The sequence below is a fragment of the Taudactylus pleione genome, unplaced genomic scaffold, assembly GCF_031769625.1.
Source record: "Taudactylus pleione unplaced genomic scaffold, aTauple2 ptg000810l, whole genome shotgun sequence".
In the NCBI taxonomy this organism is placed as follows: Eukaryota; Metazoa; Chordata; class Amphibia; order Anura; family Myobatrachidae; genus Taudactylus; species Taudactylus pleione.
This window is the reverse complement of record NW_028285212.1, coordinates 1,078,311-1,094,912: the sequence shown is the minus strand read 5'-3', so window position 1 is coordinate 1,094,912 and position 16,602 is coordinate 1,078,311. Positions and strand designations below refer to the sequence as shown.

At 45.8% G+C, this 16,602-nt stretch overlaps 1 protein-coding gene across 1 annotated transcript in view; it reads left to right on the top strand.

Annotated features, from left to right (window-relative positions):
* Window positions 1–336: 336 nt before the first annotated feature.
* Window positions 337–16,602, top strand: part of CD81 (CD81 molecule) — a 62,809-nt gene continuing 46,543 nt past the window's right edge. The window contains exon 1 of the mRNA XM_088458153.1: window positions 337–506. Within this exon, the coding sequence (XP_088314279.1) occupies window positions 441–506 (66 nt within the window). The 5' untranslated portion in view covers window positions 337–440. The remainder of the gene's footprint in view (window positions 507–16,602) is intronic.

Below are 16,602 nucleotides of genomic sequence, written 5' to 3'. Positions count from 1 at the left end.
GGGGCTGAACATGCATTTCTCACTGACCCCACACTCCTCCTCCAGCCCCCCACAATGTCTCCCTGTCTGTGACACCACTGAGTCCACTCCAGGGACTTTCTGTGAAGTTTCCCAGACACAGTTCCCCTTCCTCCCCCCATCATTATTTACTGGGATCTATTCTACACCCCCATAAAGCATGATGAACCCCCCTGTATATAATTATACCGTACACATGGTGACCCTATTCCCACGCAGTAAGACAGGGACGCTGCCCCCCCTGGCTCTGTGTGAGGGTGGCTCGGGGTGGGCAGAAGGGGTGGCACCGAGCAGCAGACACACAGCATGGGGAGGAGGAGGGGGAGGTCTGGGCTGCCTCTGCTCCCTCCTCCTCCTCATCCACCACTCACTCATCTCTGATCCGCTTTGCAGCCCGAATAACGGAACGTGGAGCTGTCGCCATGGGGGTAGAAGGATGCAGCAAATGCATTAAGTACATGTTGTTCGTCTTCAATTTCATCTTCTGGGTGAGTGCGCCGCTGTGTGTAATGGCTGCAGTGAGGGGGATGTATGAGCATACGGTGCAGGCTGACTGGGGAGGGGGCTCCTGGGCTCGTTGTTTTCTTCCCTCCCGCCTATGTGTTAGCAGCCGTATACGGGATTACATATTATACATACATCAGCACTGGAAGATAGTTACATGATACCACCCGTGCAGCCAGCCCCCGGGCTCAGTCTATGCAGGTCGTCTCATTGCAACAAGGATGTTTTATTATTATTATCATCATCATCATCATCATCCCCTATATATGCTGCTATGTGCCCGCCTCATTCAGGGGGACATCAGCCCTCTGCGGGGCCCCCAGCACCACGTGGTGCAGGGGATTGTGGCTAGGGAGCCCACCTGCCCATCTCCCTGTAATCACTGCAGGGCCAACCAGCTGCCCGACCAACAAGTGCAGAGAGAGTCACTATAGGCTGAAATCCCTATACTGAGTGTGAGGGGTGATCCCCATAGTGAGAGTGCCCATTACTGCTACTCAGGTGCTTAGGGGCCCATTTTAAAAGGGAATTTGAGGTAAAACAGGTGTTTTTGGGGGTTTACCTCAAATACTAAGTATCCCCTGGATGTATGAAGGAGGGACCGCAGCAGGTATCAGAGATACTTGCTGCGATCCCTCCATTGGCGCTGGCAGCCTCCTCCCCCATGGGTTTCTATGGGGGATGCGATGCTGTCAAATGTATCAACATCGGGAATGCGAAGCCATCTGAAGATAGCGTTAGCCGCTGTAGCCTATGGGGACTTACCGCATGTCAGCCGGCGGAGGGATCTCTCAGATTCCTCCGGCGGAGGGATCTCTCAGATTCCTCCGCCGGCAATGGGCGCCGCTCATGTGCAGGTCGCGGGACTGCGCATGTGTAGCAATCTCCGGCCACATCGCAGGAACGAGCTCCTTTCAGAGCCCGTCACCTGCATGTGCCGGATCATACATTCGGCCGCTATGATCGCATTTTGCAATGCGATCATGGGCAGTACTGCATGCCCTGATCGCATTGCAAAATGCGATCATTAATAAATGGGCCCCTTAATGTCTCTGGTAACACAGGACCTGATTCGCGTGCAGGTCCGTTGCGGCTGAATTTATTGAAACTTAACTGCACATCCTTGTGTATCACCGGCCGATACAAAGTCGGACACGCCTTGGTCACTTCTCTCAGTATGGTAAAAACTTAAATTTTCACCTACTTTTATAGAAATGAAGGATCAGGGCTATTCATTATAAAGGTGATGCAGGAGATATCACTGATATTTCCTGCTTACCTTGCAGCCCCGATTTGTCATGCTGTTTCCATACACTAGCGTGGGGTCCTAAATTCATCAAGCTCCGAAATATATATTATTTTCAGAGCTTGACTGAGGGAGCATACGCCATCTTCAGATGGTGTCTGCTCCCACACCACTGCTCCTTCCCTACGGGAAGAAGTCTAAGTTGCGAAGAGGGATCTTTTCGGATGCTTCCGCCCTTGAGATTGGGGTTTCTGGGGGACTAACTGTGTGGTTGCACAGAAGAGAAATGTCTCTTGGGAGTGTCGTGGGCACGTAGCCGGGGTTGTGTCCTGTTCTGAATTGTGCGAGGTGGCACCTATTTCCGATGGATCTCTTGCACTAAGCATAGAGTAGGTGTAAGTGGTGATACTAGCTATGACGATGGTGCGATGCGTGCACATGAAGTCGTGCGCATAGTGGCATTAGCATCCCATTAGCAAAATATCTGTATTCCAAGTGCAGTCCCATATGGAGCTGAGACTCAGATGCAGGTCTATAATTGGCAGGTTTTGTAGTTAAGTGTTTATTATATGTATGTGTATATATAACGTGTGTTTCTGTCTTTTTTTTCTATTACGGGGCCATCTAATACATATTAGTACATATAATGCAAGCAAGGACTATTAAGCTCTTCAAATTACATCACAGCGGAAGTTATGTAGGGTCTGAACACAGAAAGAGAAACAACATATGGTTTTAATCAGTACGTTTTGAGTGCTGGGAAGCCTGTGCATTTCACAAGGATTTTGTCCAACATTACATATCTGTGGGAATTCCTTTATATAGTTTAAAATTTGTTACAGAATGCTGTGACTTGTAGTTGTCAGGGAGCCACAGACTGCCTATCAATGCTTTAAATCAGTGGTTCTCAGCCCTTAAGGTGCCTACACACTAGACAATATTTTACACAATTCGCCCGATTTTCGATGCATCGGAACGACAAATCATGAGTGTCCACTCGCTATCACGATGTGCGTACCTGCTGGTTGTACCTCGCATTTTCAGATCTTTCCTACTACAGGCAAGATTTGCCAATCTCATACACGATTTTGTATAATAGATTTTGTGCACGATACATCTTAAGTCAGATTGGACACTTTTTAGCACCATATCGTGTCCTGGAGTGCCGGGGAGAGTTCAAGGGAAATAGCGCACAATATCGCATCGTGATCACATCATCTAGTGTGTACGCACCTTTAAAGTTTGTAAGGGCCCCTATGTACCATCCAATGGTGAAAAATGTATATAACACATGTAACTTTGACAAGGAAGATGGGTCCCCTAGCAGATGCACCCTTTGCACCTACATCCATGGTACAGATGATATGTCTGTGAGCGACACTGTTCACAGACATATCACATCTGCCCTGCAGCACAGCCGATGATGAAATAATTTGCAGATATAGTATAGTGGCATGTCTGGCGGTGTGTACAGGCAATTCACTGACCACCCGTACACTTGTTGCAGGGACCTGGCTGTGATTTACATCTCATCTGGGCGGGTAAATTCAAATGCCTGCCCAGTTGTGATGTCAGCGCAGGCACATTGGCAGAACGACTGGTAAATGCGTATGCACTTACCAATCGTAAGAATGGTCGTGAATCCCGTCGGCCAAGTGTGTACCCAGCGTAAGTTTTCCTAACAGGTCATTTTTTGAGGATTTCAGTTGGTGGAATCAGGTGGGATAATTACTGACCCTGCAAAATAGACTAATGGCCACCATACATCTGTGATGGATCGCCACATTCCTGCAACCCGGCATCGCAGGATCGGTGAAATACAACATGTTGGATTTCACAGATTTGCCAATCACAGTCAAAATATGATCAGGGCTTCACCGATCCTCCGACGGATCGCGGAACATCGATGGCCGGCATTTCCAACTGGCGGATCCGTTTGTAGGATCGTGCAATCCGCCGTTAGATGTATGGGGGCCTTAACTCATCTGTGCTTGATTAAAGAAATCCACAAAAGCTGTTGGTACTTGAGGACTGCAGTTGAGAACCCTTGCTCTAAATATTTGTATTTTGTGTTTATTTCTTTAATTTGAACAAGCACTGTCGGCTATATTTCAAGAATGTCTTACGTTTGTTTAACTAAAGCAATCTAAAGCTCTTCTGTGCAATACCCTTTAAGTGTTAGTTATTGCACTGAATGGCATTTCTGAGTGATGGGCCGTTTAGAGATTGTTTTCTGGGAAATATTCACCTCGTTCTGCATTTGGCCTTGTAACACAACAACATGTTTCCTCTGCATAATTTTGTTTTATAATTGTTTATTATTGTTGCTGATTTGTCAGAGACCACAATGCTCTGCAGTGCGGAATTCAAAGCATTAATCAGGGACATATAAGATGGAAAATAAATATAGACATGAAAGCAATTAGGGGGCTACTTTATTCATTCATTCTTAAGTCTGCGCATTCCTGCCCCAACCAAATCACACTGCAAAAACCATAGTCAGCTCTATTCCACAAATTGCATATTTACAAATATGGGAAAGATTCCTGGACTGCACAACCTGACTATATATAATGGGAGGTGCTACCTGATGAGACTAATTGCAGGCACAGAAACAGACAAATCTCAGTTGCACAACTCCAAATTATTAATAATATATAAATGCAATAAAATTTTGCAATCAATAGAGGTTTTTAGCATAATCATGGCCAAGGTTATGGGCCTACCCACTATATCCAGGTTACCTCTGTAGGGTAGGTCCCTAACATACTACGATTCAAATCCAGAGCGCAGGACACCCCCAAACTAGCCCAGCTAAGCTTCCCCAGGGCACCGCCATAGTAAGAAAAGTGCACTGTGAAAGAGATAGTTAAGAGCAGCCACAGCTGCATATAAAGTACTTCATTTAATGTGCTTTATTGCACATCTGAGGGAAAGGAGACGCCCTCAGTCTGGATTAGCACCCTTCCTTATTGGTTTCTAAGTATGGAGTCTGGTATTGTTTATGCACACTGGTATTAGGCACAATTCTAGGTAAGTCCTACAAGTTATATACTGTAGTGCAACTTTGGTTCATTTTTGGGGCGTGGGTCCCCCTGGATTGCTTTGGTTGATCTGTCTCAGGGCACCGCATTGTAACACATTTTTCTTTTATAACACATTTTAACCCTTCACTGTGTGCTTAATATACATGTATTTCACTTTTTTATTTTCATTCTTTATATGCAGCTGGGCTGCTCTTAACTATCTCTTTTTACACTGCACTTTTCTTACTATGGCGGTGCCCTGGGGCAGCTTAGCTGGGCCAGTTTGGGGGGGTCCTGTGCTCTGGATTTGAACTCTAGTATGTTAGGGACCTACCCGAAAGAGGTTACCTGGATATGGTGGGTAGGCCCGTAACCTTGGCCATGATTATGCTAAAAACCTCTATTGATTGCAAAATTTTATTGCATATATATATTATCAATAATTTGGAGTTGTGCACCTGGGATTTGTCTGTTTCTGTGCCATGTTTACAAATAGACTGTAGAACAGTGACCCAAATGCATAAGCCCGAAGACTATCACTGGAATGTTGCAGTACTGCAAAATAGCGCGTTCTGCTGCAAAACTCGATTCAGCGACATTCTCAGCTTTGCTCAACTATAAAGTCAACATCTAGACCACTTACAGCAGTAGTGCAGGATGTGTATATTTATAGGGGGGGGTATATTTGTATATTGCGTGTGAGAAAGTTTACTCAAGTAAAGAACAGCGTTTCCTGCAACCACCAGATGAGGAAACCACTATATTGAAAATATTTTTGCATTAATGTTGAAGCATCTAGATCTGCCCTTTAGGCGTAGAAAGTGGATTATTTTTCTGTTTTGTTTTAGAGAACTCTATCAGAAAATTGCATTATGGGATACAATACTCATTTCAACACATTTGTCCACTTTTATAGGGGCCTATTTATTAAGATTATTTTTACTAAAATAAAATGAAAAGGGGTGTTTTCACACACTTTTCACATTGTTTTAGTATCACATGAATTTCCTAAAGGGCAATTGGAGTAGGATTCGTAAAATTGTACTCCAAATCCTAATTATCACATATATTTTAGTAAGCAGAGCACATTTCCCATAATTGTAATGGGAAATGTGATTTGGCCAGATTTTCTAATAACCTGGAGATAGCGTTATCCAGGGTTTCCCCTGGTTCCCTGACTCCTGCTTTGCTCTATCGGGCATCGCAGAGCCGAGAGCAGAGCTGTGTGGTGTAAATAGACCACAAGCTGTTCACTGAAAAAAAAAATTTTAAATTAAAAATCTTGCCTTCATCCATGGACCAGAGATCAGTGCTCCGGTGAGGTTCTCTGGGGCTTCGGTCAGTTGGTCTCCTGGCTCCTGCACTGTGACCCTGGTCAGCTGCTGCATAGAACTGCTGATGGGGGTCACAGTACAGGAGCCAGGAGACCAGCTGACCGGAGCACCAATCACCGGAGGTGAGTGGAAGCTAAGAAGGGGGGGGTGCGGTAGCAGACGGCAGAGCGTTTGCAGAAACATTCTCACTGTATTTTTTTCTGAAAAATACAGGGAGAAGTGTGCGAAGGGGATTCGCAGGGTCAAAGCATTATTGCAAGCTCTGTCCCTGCAAGGGATTCTTGATAAATTCCTGTGATATTTCCTAAGGGCCTAATTCGGCAGTGCACGTTCTGCGCATGTGCAGAACGGGTCTGCGAGCCCACATGTAAGCTGGCAGCAGATTGTCAGTGATTGACAGTCTGCTGCCGTTTGGAGGAGGGGTCAGGTGATGGCCTCCGTTTTCTGAAACTGAGGCGTGTCGCCGCCGTTGGGGGGAGGGAAGAGGCCAGGATCTCCGTTGGCTGACGGAGATTTCCTGGCTTCTTCCTTGCAGCTGCGACGGCCGGCTGCGTGACCCCATAGGTCGTAAGCCGGCCGATGGTCCGCGGAGTATCTGATGCTGCGTTGGACAACGAAGCTCGATACGTAATGCAGAAGGAGGCGCGATGCGTCCTGCTGCATTACCATATCGGCACAGACGGAATTGCAAAGCTGCTTGCGAGCAACTTAGCTATTCCGTCTGAAGCTGAATCAGGCCCTTAGTCAGAACTATCACACATTACAACCACATTTTAAATGCGGATTGTAGTAAATGGGGCCCTAAAACACAAAAACTAGGGTGAAAATAGTTTTTGCTATACCAGTTCAAGATGTGTGTTGCCATAGGTATAATGGGCAACCAGTGGCACAAACAATTGAATATCACCCGTCGCTTTAGAAGGGAGCTGCGGGTCTGAGTAAACCACTGAATTCCCCCCAAAGAGTTTATTCACATGACACCCCCTCTCCACGTAGCAAATAGGCCAGATTAGCAGAGTTATGGATGAAATAGATTCATGCTGTTCTACAGCATTTCATAATGAAAGGGATATAAAATCCCATTAATTGAAGTTGCATGCCGCCATGTGCTGACAAATCCAGCGATTTGGTAAGGGATTTGCACAAACGATACTTACCAATACGCCGCCCGTCTGACCACAGGAACCGGTAGTGACGTCATTGTCGGCAGTTCCTGGAGCAGCATATGGTTTGGTCAGCGGGCCGACCATACAGCCAGCTGGATGTACTGATTTATCTGCAAGATGCATCCACGTCGGCTGTGCTGCAGGGCCAACGCAATATCTTCTGTACACACAAACAGATGTGACATCTCATTCATTGGCTGATTGAACAACATATCGCATAGTGTGCACCCAGCTTACTAGTAATCCTAAACTCAATGCAAATGTCGTCATTCAAATGTCAGCATTCTGTCAATTTCCCGGTGTTGACATTAATGATGTAGATATTTTAATCATGTTGACATTAGGAATGTTGATATTGTCAACATAGTGGCTGCATACCCTATAGAACAAGTTACATGTCGCTAACAAGGCGTCATATGTCTAGTTGATATTGCTAAACCTCTGTTCTGCACTTGTAGTGAGTCCTGTAAGTTGTTACATGGTACCTTTAATGCACTCACCTGCCACCTATAGCTCAGTATAAAGGCCCCGCATACACGGTGCGATATAGCATCCGATCCGATGGATTGGTACGATATCGCTGCTATATCGTACAGTGTGTGGGCATGATATCGGCCAATGCATGCTCCCGTGGAATCGTACCTTCAGATCTTACTGCATGTTCACTTGATCTGGGGATGCGATGTACGATCCCATGCAGCACTATGTGGGTGGGGGAGGGGGGTACCGGCATATCACACGGTCAGCCCCCCGATCACTTCGTGTGTGGGGACCGCCCGATATGTCGGCCGTCTGATCGCAAGTCGCATCGCAAAGTGCATATAAACTGAACAATAATAACATAGCTGGGAGTGGAGAACCAGGAAGCTGCAACCCAGGATCCATAGCCCCGTCTAGTCGCACTTGTTGAGTCATCAAAATCTTACAAGTAGGCATTACAAAGTACTGAAAGCCATCACGCTGCAACTAAAACAAAGAGATAAGGATAGACTTCACAAAAAATAATTCTTAATGAGGCTATGCATGAAAAGCAGTCATTTTATTCACTGTGAAGTGAATGCAGCATTAGCACTTGTCATAGTGATCAATACAGCATAGTGGATGAAACTAAAATGTGGATGTATCCAGAGTTTTTCCCAGGGCCTTTTTGACGGGCAGCGGAGTTGCTTATTGGATCATCCCGGCCCATCACTTCACCTCTTCCCGGCCCATCCTGCACTGGGGGCGGGCTGCAGGCTTTGCAAACTCGCAGACTACCCCTCTATGCCATGTGGGATGGAAGGGGGGTGCGTGGTGGGCTGCTGCTTGCCTTCTGTTATGGGGTATGGTCCGCACTCTCTTACCAGAGCATAATATTGGGACTAAGGGGTATATTTACTAAAGTGCTGGTTTTTAGAAGTGCAGATGTTACCCATAGCAACCAATCAGATTCTACTTACATTTTATCTAGCACCTAGAAGATAATAGCTAGAATCAGATTGGTTGCTGTGGGCAACATCTCCACTTTTAAAAACCTGCACTTTAGTAAATATACCCATAAGACTTTAAAGGCCATTTCTAATATTGCAAAAATATTGATTGATGCAAAAAATAGGTTATCTACTAAGAAGGAACATTTTTCTTTTTCATGAATAATGCTTTGAAAAAGATTTCACTACAGATCTGCCCAGCTACATTGTCCATAGCACAGCAAATCCCGCTCTGCGTGGTGCAAGACGGACCCCCGCGATTGGAGACGCACATCCGCGTCTCTATAGGTTATAATGGGAGACGCACTCCTGCAATTTGGGGATGCTTTTTTGCTTCTCCATAGGATTGAAAGGAGACGCACTCCCGCGATTGGGGACGCGCTGTAGCATGGCACAAATCGTGGGCACGTTTGCCGTGATCAGCCACAATGAATGTGCATCTGTAGTTGTAAACTTGTAGGGCCCACAGTGTGCCTTAACAACTAGGCATATGCAAGTATGGGCAATGTAGAGTTATACATATTGCCACTTGTGACTGAAAGAACGTAACTGGGATGCACTTGGGTGTTGTCATGTAGGACGGAATTGTGGGATATAGAGAGTTGGATAGATGTGTAATATGACTGCTAGTATACAGGTAGGGGCCTTAGTTTTTGATCTAGGTTATGAGAAGAACTTGAGTAATCTCAGGGGGAACAAGGAGCAGTAGCCGGGTCTCCGACTAAGGTATTGAGACGGTTAACAAAATGTATTTGGTTATACCTCCTTAACTGTCCTGATTTTGATGGTACAGTATTACTTTCGGGCACTATCCCGTTTTCCACCCGCGGGCAGCAGTATATAGATGCCGTGCACATGGTCACAGTGCCTATTCACTAGAGACGGATTGGGGGCATACCCCCATTGTACCAAAAACGGGGGGCATGGCATTTCCACCAAGGTCCCTTTATCCGAACCCGCTCCTCTGTGAAACCTAGGTGGAGCGTGCAATCGCCGGTACACACTGAGCGATGTAGGCGATAGGTCGTTACAAAATGGCATATCGACCCGACATCGCTCCAGTGTGTACCCGGCTTTAGGAGTTATGATTTAGTAGATGGTAGTGCAGCTATAACATCATTTTGACACCGGTGGTTAAGGAGCTTTTCGGTTCATCTTTTCTCTATATGCAACACTGGACAGCTGCTTTTCACAATAATCAACCTCTTGACTTTACTGGAGGAGGGTGGTACAGCTTGTCGTCTTTCATTCTAATCCAAGCCATGCAGCTGTATGAAGCATATGACAAGTGTATTTCCATGAATACCACCAGCCTTTGTCCCTTCATTTGGCATTTTTTTAACTATTTAAAATCTGTTTCCCCAAGTGAATTTATTTTGTCTCTTGTTCTTGCAATTCTGCTGCCATCTTTACATACAGACTTTAGCTACAATGTGCCTGCCACTTGTTCTATGAAAGGAACATGATAAAAATATTTAGATAACAATGAAAGTTTTGTTTGGCGCTAACTGCTTAGCAAAGCATATGTAGAAGAGGGGCCCTTAGCTAAGCAGTCTGCTGATAAATCTCTTGTGTAGAAGTTACTTGGAATCTTCAAGTAAACATTTTGTAATTTTTAAATAACTAATGCCGGGCATACACTGCCTGATAAAATGCCCGTCAGACCGACAGACATTTTATCTGGCAGCCTGTCACCCTGCAGATTTCACGGGCATACACTGTGAGATCTCACATTCCATGAGAAGGAACAGGGGGAATGTCTGTCTGTCGGCCACAGCTGGGCATACACTGCCCGATGCGGCCGACATTTAACATAAAAAATATTTCATCAGATGGGCATGCTGGACAATCAGGCATGCCCGACCGATCAATATTTTACCCTCGGTCGCTTGCACACACAGTGCAATTTATGGGGGCTGATCCGCTGATATCAGGCGGATCGCACCGATAATGTATAGTGTATGCCCGCCATTAGCCATTAAGGGAAACTGTTAGGGCAGCTAACAGTGTGACTGGATGGGCTTACTCCACAAGCCAGTTCAGGTTGGTTGTTACAGCATCTACTGGATGGTGGCAGCCAGTGGAGGCTCCAGAGGTGGGGCAGCACAGTCCAAAATTCAAAATAGGGGAGCCACACCAACTGCCCTGCCAAACATCACCAGCCGGAACTAACTGGCAGTTATGATTCCCCTATTTGAATTTTGGGCTACTACTACCCCATTGGCCACTTACTGTGCACCAGTTCTCTTTTTGGTAGTGAGCAAAGAGCGAGTTCAGAGACACTGGGCTCCATCTCAGTACAGCTAGGGAACGAATAAGCCTATTGCATTTAACTGATAGTCACACATACAAGCAGATTAAAGCATATTGGGAGCAGGTAGATGTTTATTAGCTCTAATTAAATGTCCTGAAGAACACATAATTCCCAGTTATAGGTACCAGGAATAAATAGCATAAGCAAGGGTTTCCCAAACACTGTCCTCAAGGCACTCTGATAGTCCAGGTTATAAGGATATCCATGCTTATGAACATATGATATAATCATACTGGCCGAGATACGAATTAAGTCACCTGTGCTTAAGCATGGATCTCCTTTAAACCTGGACTGTTAGGGTGCCTTGAGGCCCGAGTTTGGGAACCACTGGCCTAGTTCTTCAGAAGTTCAGATGCAATACAATGGGCTCACAGAGCCTTCTTTCATTCAGTTCAAACACACTACAGCAGAGGACTTTACTGCCTCTGTCTCTTTAAACCAATCCATGTGGATGCATGCACTGTGTACGTGCATCTACTTGGGGTTTCAGAATTTAATACATTGTATCCAGTGGAGGGAGGGTGTTCATTCCGCCTGTCCACGAGCTGACAGGGAGAAAAGGTTCATTCCCTTTTCACTCTCTGGCATCTGGAATTTTAGGCAGGGGATCTTATCTGTAGATCTCCCACCTAAAAATACTTCCAAGAGATCTGTTCCGGAGTCAGGTTGCTCTTTGTTACCAAAAATGGGCTCCAGAGGGTGGATGGCCAAGCATCCGGGTTCTAGTTTACCAAAGAGTTGGTTGGAACTCCCATGAGGCACTGCACCTCCTAAGTAAATTCAAACTCGGGAGCCAAAATAGGAAGACCCTCCAGCAGCTGGAGTCAGTTTTTGGGGTGGCTTCAACCACCCTTTCATCAAGGACAACCAGGCATGGGGGATACTCCAGGAGGGAAGATAAACGCTCCGGGTTACAGGGATTGGGACCGGAGCAACCAAAAAAGCCCTGAGGTCTTCAGATCACCAGGGATATATGGTGCATGTTTTTATTATTAAATGCATTATGTATAAAAACCATTTATTTAAGTAGGCATTTTAAATACACTAGTTCTGGTACCTAGCACGAGCTAACACCTTCAGCGCCGCAGCCATTGTACTAAGTCTGGTTCTTTGGTGCAATACATTTTATTTTATTGTAGTACACAATGGGCCATATCCTATTAGCGGTGATAACGATACGTTTGTGCCGATGTAAACTTATTGCTCTGATTGCCCAAATATGTCACTTATCACATGTTTGCATGCTCCCGTTTATCGGGAAATCCGATTACAAAGCCGGCGGCAACGCATTTGCAGGGATGGCAGGTGGGAAAATCAGCCTGATCCCCCCCCCCCCCCCCTAAAAAAAGGTAAACTAGTATTGAGTAGTGGTCATAATCAAAGTTTTTGGGGTTCTTAAATTGTGTCAAATGGCTGTTTATATGAATTATTCTCTAACCGTGAAAAATTATAGAAAGCAATATTTTTTGGGCAAAATAAATGCTGTGGTTAAATTAGGGGTACAGTAAAATGGGTGTTTATTTTATAAGTATATGTTTGTGTCATAGGGCATTTTTTTTTTTAACTTAAAAATACACCTGTCACTTGCACCTGCAATTCTAAAAACACTTGTCCCATTCATACAGCCCCCCCCATATACCTGTCCCACAACACTTTTTACTTTCTCACCCCAAAAATGACGTAATTATTGGCCAAATTGAGCTAATTAAAAAATTATTTTCCCCTAATTAGTCAGTAGGGAGGGTGTCCCGACATTTTTAGCCGAAAATAGGGGTTTTGCACAACTTATCAACTGCTCCAGGGTCCCGAATACAGAATCGCAAGGACTCCAATGAAGATTTTGCACCCGCGAAAACTGTGGCTAATGTGGTTGCCCGATAACCATTGTTGTCAAAGATTTCGCAAATGAAAACTTATCAAGGAAAAACGGGTTATCGCAGCTAATAGGCTATGGCCCAATATCTGTACTAGTCTCTTATGCTAGGTACGCACTTACACAACGCATCTGTCAGCAGACCGGTCTGTCTGCCAATTGGTAAGCTATACACACACCTAACCACTTACCAGTTGGCCACTTGATATGTCTGTGAATGACGACGTTCCCAGACATATCTGGTGCACACACCCGCCAATGCTCTTGTGATATGCTGGGTGCACGCTTGTCAATATATTGTTCATAAGTGTAGCACCGGGACCTAACCTTGTTGGCAATGTAGCCCAGGACTGACTTTCCCTGCTACAGTGCCTCAATTTTGCAGTGCCAAAGCTGCTGGACCAGAAGCTATTCTGTGCAACCATTTTACCCCCTCTACTCCTCCATTCCTTTTATAGTCCTAAACAAATACTGGTGAGGGGGAATGGTGTGTGACTGGGTGGACCAATCAGAAACCACAGTCTAAAAATTGCTGCGTGTGACTGGTCCTTGTGCTCACACACCCTTTCCACCACCATTTAAAACTGCTCTACTTAATTGGTTTGCAGGTTCTGTATTACAGAGCCCCGGGAAAAACATCGGCATGTAGCGGATATTAGGTGGGCACCTTAGTGGTAGTGTGCCTTTAAGTAAATAATACAATAAGTTATTTTCAGAATGTGTTATGCTTATTTGTGTCAGAAATAACATGCAAACATGGTTTCCTTCTGAAAAGGGATATAATGCCATGGTAGGTTTCTACTCCTTATGAGAGTATACAAAATAGACCCTAGTTGTAAACCGTTACATTAAAATAGATATATTGGAGAATATGTGCATACAGGCAGCACAATGCTGCTTTCTTCTCCTTGTATAATGTTTTCTGCACATATCTGCCATTTTGTAAATGGATGGATTAGTGGGGGTCATTCAGACCCACTCGCGAGCAAAGGACGCTCGCAAGCGGGTCCATGTTGCCCCACTGCGCATACGCCCGACGGAGGGAGCTCCGTCGTGCGCATGCGCGAGACCCGGATAGCGACGGGCTCTCCGTCGCTTCGGGTCTCGCACCAAAGGGGGCGTGCTGTCGATGTTGATTGACAGCACGCCCCCTTTGGTGGGCGTGCCGGGGGCGTGGCTGCCAGACGGAGGCGTTCCCATGGGAACGCCTACCGTCTGAAGCCGGCCCCACTGACATCACTAGTGATGTCAGTGGGAGTGATTTTGGCTGTGATGGAGCCAAAATCACTCCAGGGCTTGCGGGAGCGAGACCCTACCGCAGGGTCTCTGTCGCAAGCCCGATGGTCAAGACCATCGCGGCCATCATCATGGACGCTCGCATATGCTCACCTACAGCTATGCGAGCGGCCAGGAGGCCGCTCCATTTTCATGGAGGAGGGCCCTGATTCAGAGCGTGCGCTCTGGTCAGAGCGTTCGGCTCTGAAGCAGTGCCCAGTGTCCCAAGATGGCTCTCCCTCCTGGGTTGATCTGACACTCCATGCAGAATTCAGTATAGCTGCAGCCCATGGACAGTCACCTCATTTGGTTTCTGACTGAGGTTTGAGGGCATTTTACCTCATTTAAAAGCAAAGCAATTTTCCAAATTTTACATCATATATTTAGTAATTATTTACCGGAAGACATCGTACTTATTCATAGGGTCAGAGAGGAAACTGCTTGCTCAGTGCATTGGCTGCCAGAGTCCACGGTCTAAGCAGCTTCCACATGCTGACACTATTAACAAGTCCTAATGCTTTAATCTGCCTGCTGGCCGGTACTTACCACTTGCACTGGCTCTTCCCCCTAGCGAGCAACAGGGTTATGGTAGACATTGGTTCCCCTCCTATCGCTGATTCCCTTCTCTTCTATGGTGTTTAATAGAGAATTCCAATCAAGAGAATGCCTTAAAGCAAAACCAGATATAATTCAATATACAGGACTGAGGATCATTTATTGAAATGGGCAGACATGTTATTGTAGATGCTGTTGTTTTCTGATAAAAAGATATCCCAAAACACAGTAGTATTGTTGAGATATTTCCTAACATCTCTGCTGTGACCTATGATACTGCTTCCAGAACTCTGCAAGCTGTGACATGCTGGGTAACACTATGCAGGACACTTCCCTGGATCTAATAGCGCTTTCTCAGGACGTGCTTGAAATTTAGATTCAGCTTTATAGGCACAATGCAGAGATGAAGATTTGCCTATTTGCGTGTTTTCATTTTGTGTATGCTCAGGATCCAAATGTAAGAAAGAACAGGCCATGCAGAGTTGCAACTGGGCTGTACTGGGACGTTCTGGTGAAGGCAATGCTAAGTGAAGGTGTGTTGACGCAGAGTTATGTGAGCATGTAAATAGGCCTGTTTTCAGATGGATCTTTTGCACCAAGGATAGTGCTTGTGCAAATGCACACTCATGCTGATAATGAAACCAAGCATAGGGGCAGGGCCGGCCCAGCCGCAGAGCTGCGTACAACTCTTCCAACGGGCATATAGGCCAGGCCTGACCAACCTGTGGCTCTCCAGCTTTTGTGAAACTACAAGTCCCATCATTCCCTGCTACTGTTTTAGTATTTCCTAACCGCAAAATTGTGGCAAGGCATGCTGGGACTTGTAGTTTCTGAACAGCTGGAGAGCCACAGGTTGGCATGACCTGATATAGGCGCATGTAGGTCTGTGCATGCAATGTGGGTGCTATTACGGTGAAGATTTGTTTAACTCTGCCTCAGCCCCTATGTACTTACTTGGTTGAGTGTGGTGGTGGGGAGGGGGCGATTTCTAAAATTTTGTCTATATTTAAATATTTAATTGTCATTCTTTCTCAGATCTCCGTTTTACTGTTGCCTTTCTCTTTATTGTCCATTTTTAGCACTGAATATATTCCTTATTGCATGTAAATGAAATCCACTGGTCATGTAATTTGTAAGTACATTATCTGTATTCCATACACTATAAAGTTTAATTTTTGGTATTGCCCTAAGGCAGGGGTGGGGAACCTATTTTCTGCCGAGGGCCATTTTGATATATATAACATTATTCACGGACCTGGTACAGGCCACCCCCCCTCCATGTGATGCCACACAGGGTGGATACCACAATCACCGGTGATTACAGCAATGCCCGGAGCATCCAGAGGGTTCACCGGGAGCTGTAAGGGCAGCGGTGTGACTGTCTGAAGCATCTCAAGGACGCTCCTGGTGGCATTGCTGCATAGATTCTGTGCTATTACAGGCACCCTGCTAGCCAGATGAGGTTAGCAGAAAAAAGCTCAGATGGCCAGACCAAATATTCCAGGGGCCTTATACGGCCCCCGGGCCTGAGGTTCCCCATCCCTGCCCTAAGGCAAGCAGCTGATGCCGATGTCGGACACACTGCCGATGTTAGACGTAGAGCGATCTGTTCTGTGCAGGGTCAGTGCGCACAGAGTTGCAGTTGTGATTGAAAATGTATTGGCCGGTGACAAGGAGGTGGCTAAGGGTACTCGCAGAGATGGTGCTTCTTACGGAGGTGTCAATGATGGAGGTTGTGTACAGACACAACGCTATCGTTCACACAGAGAATCTGCACCTGCCATAAAGCTAGGGAACATTTTGATGGTGCAGCCGATGGTTG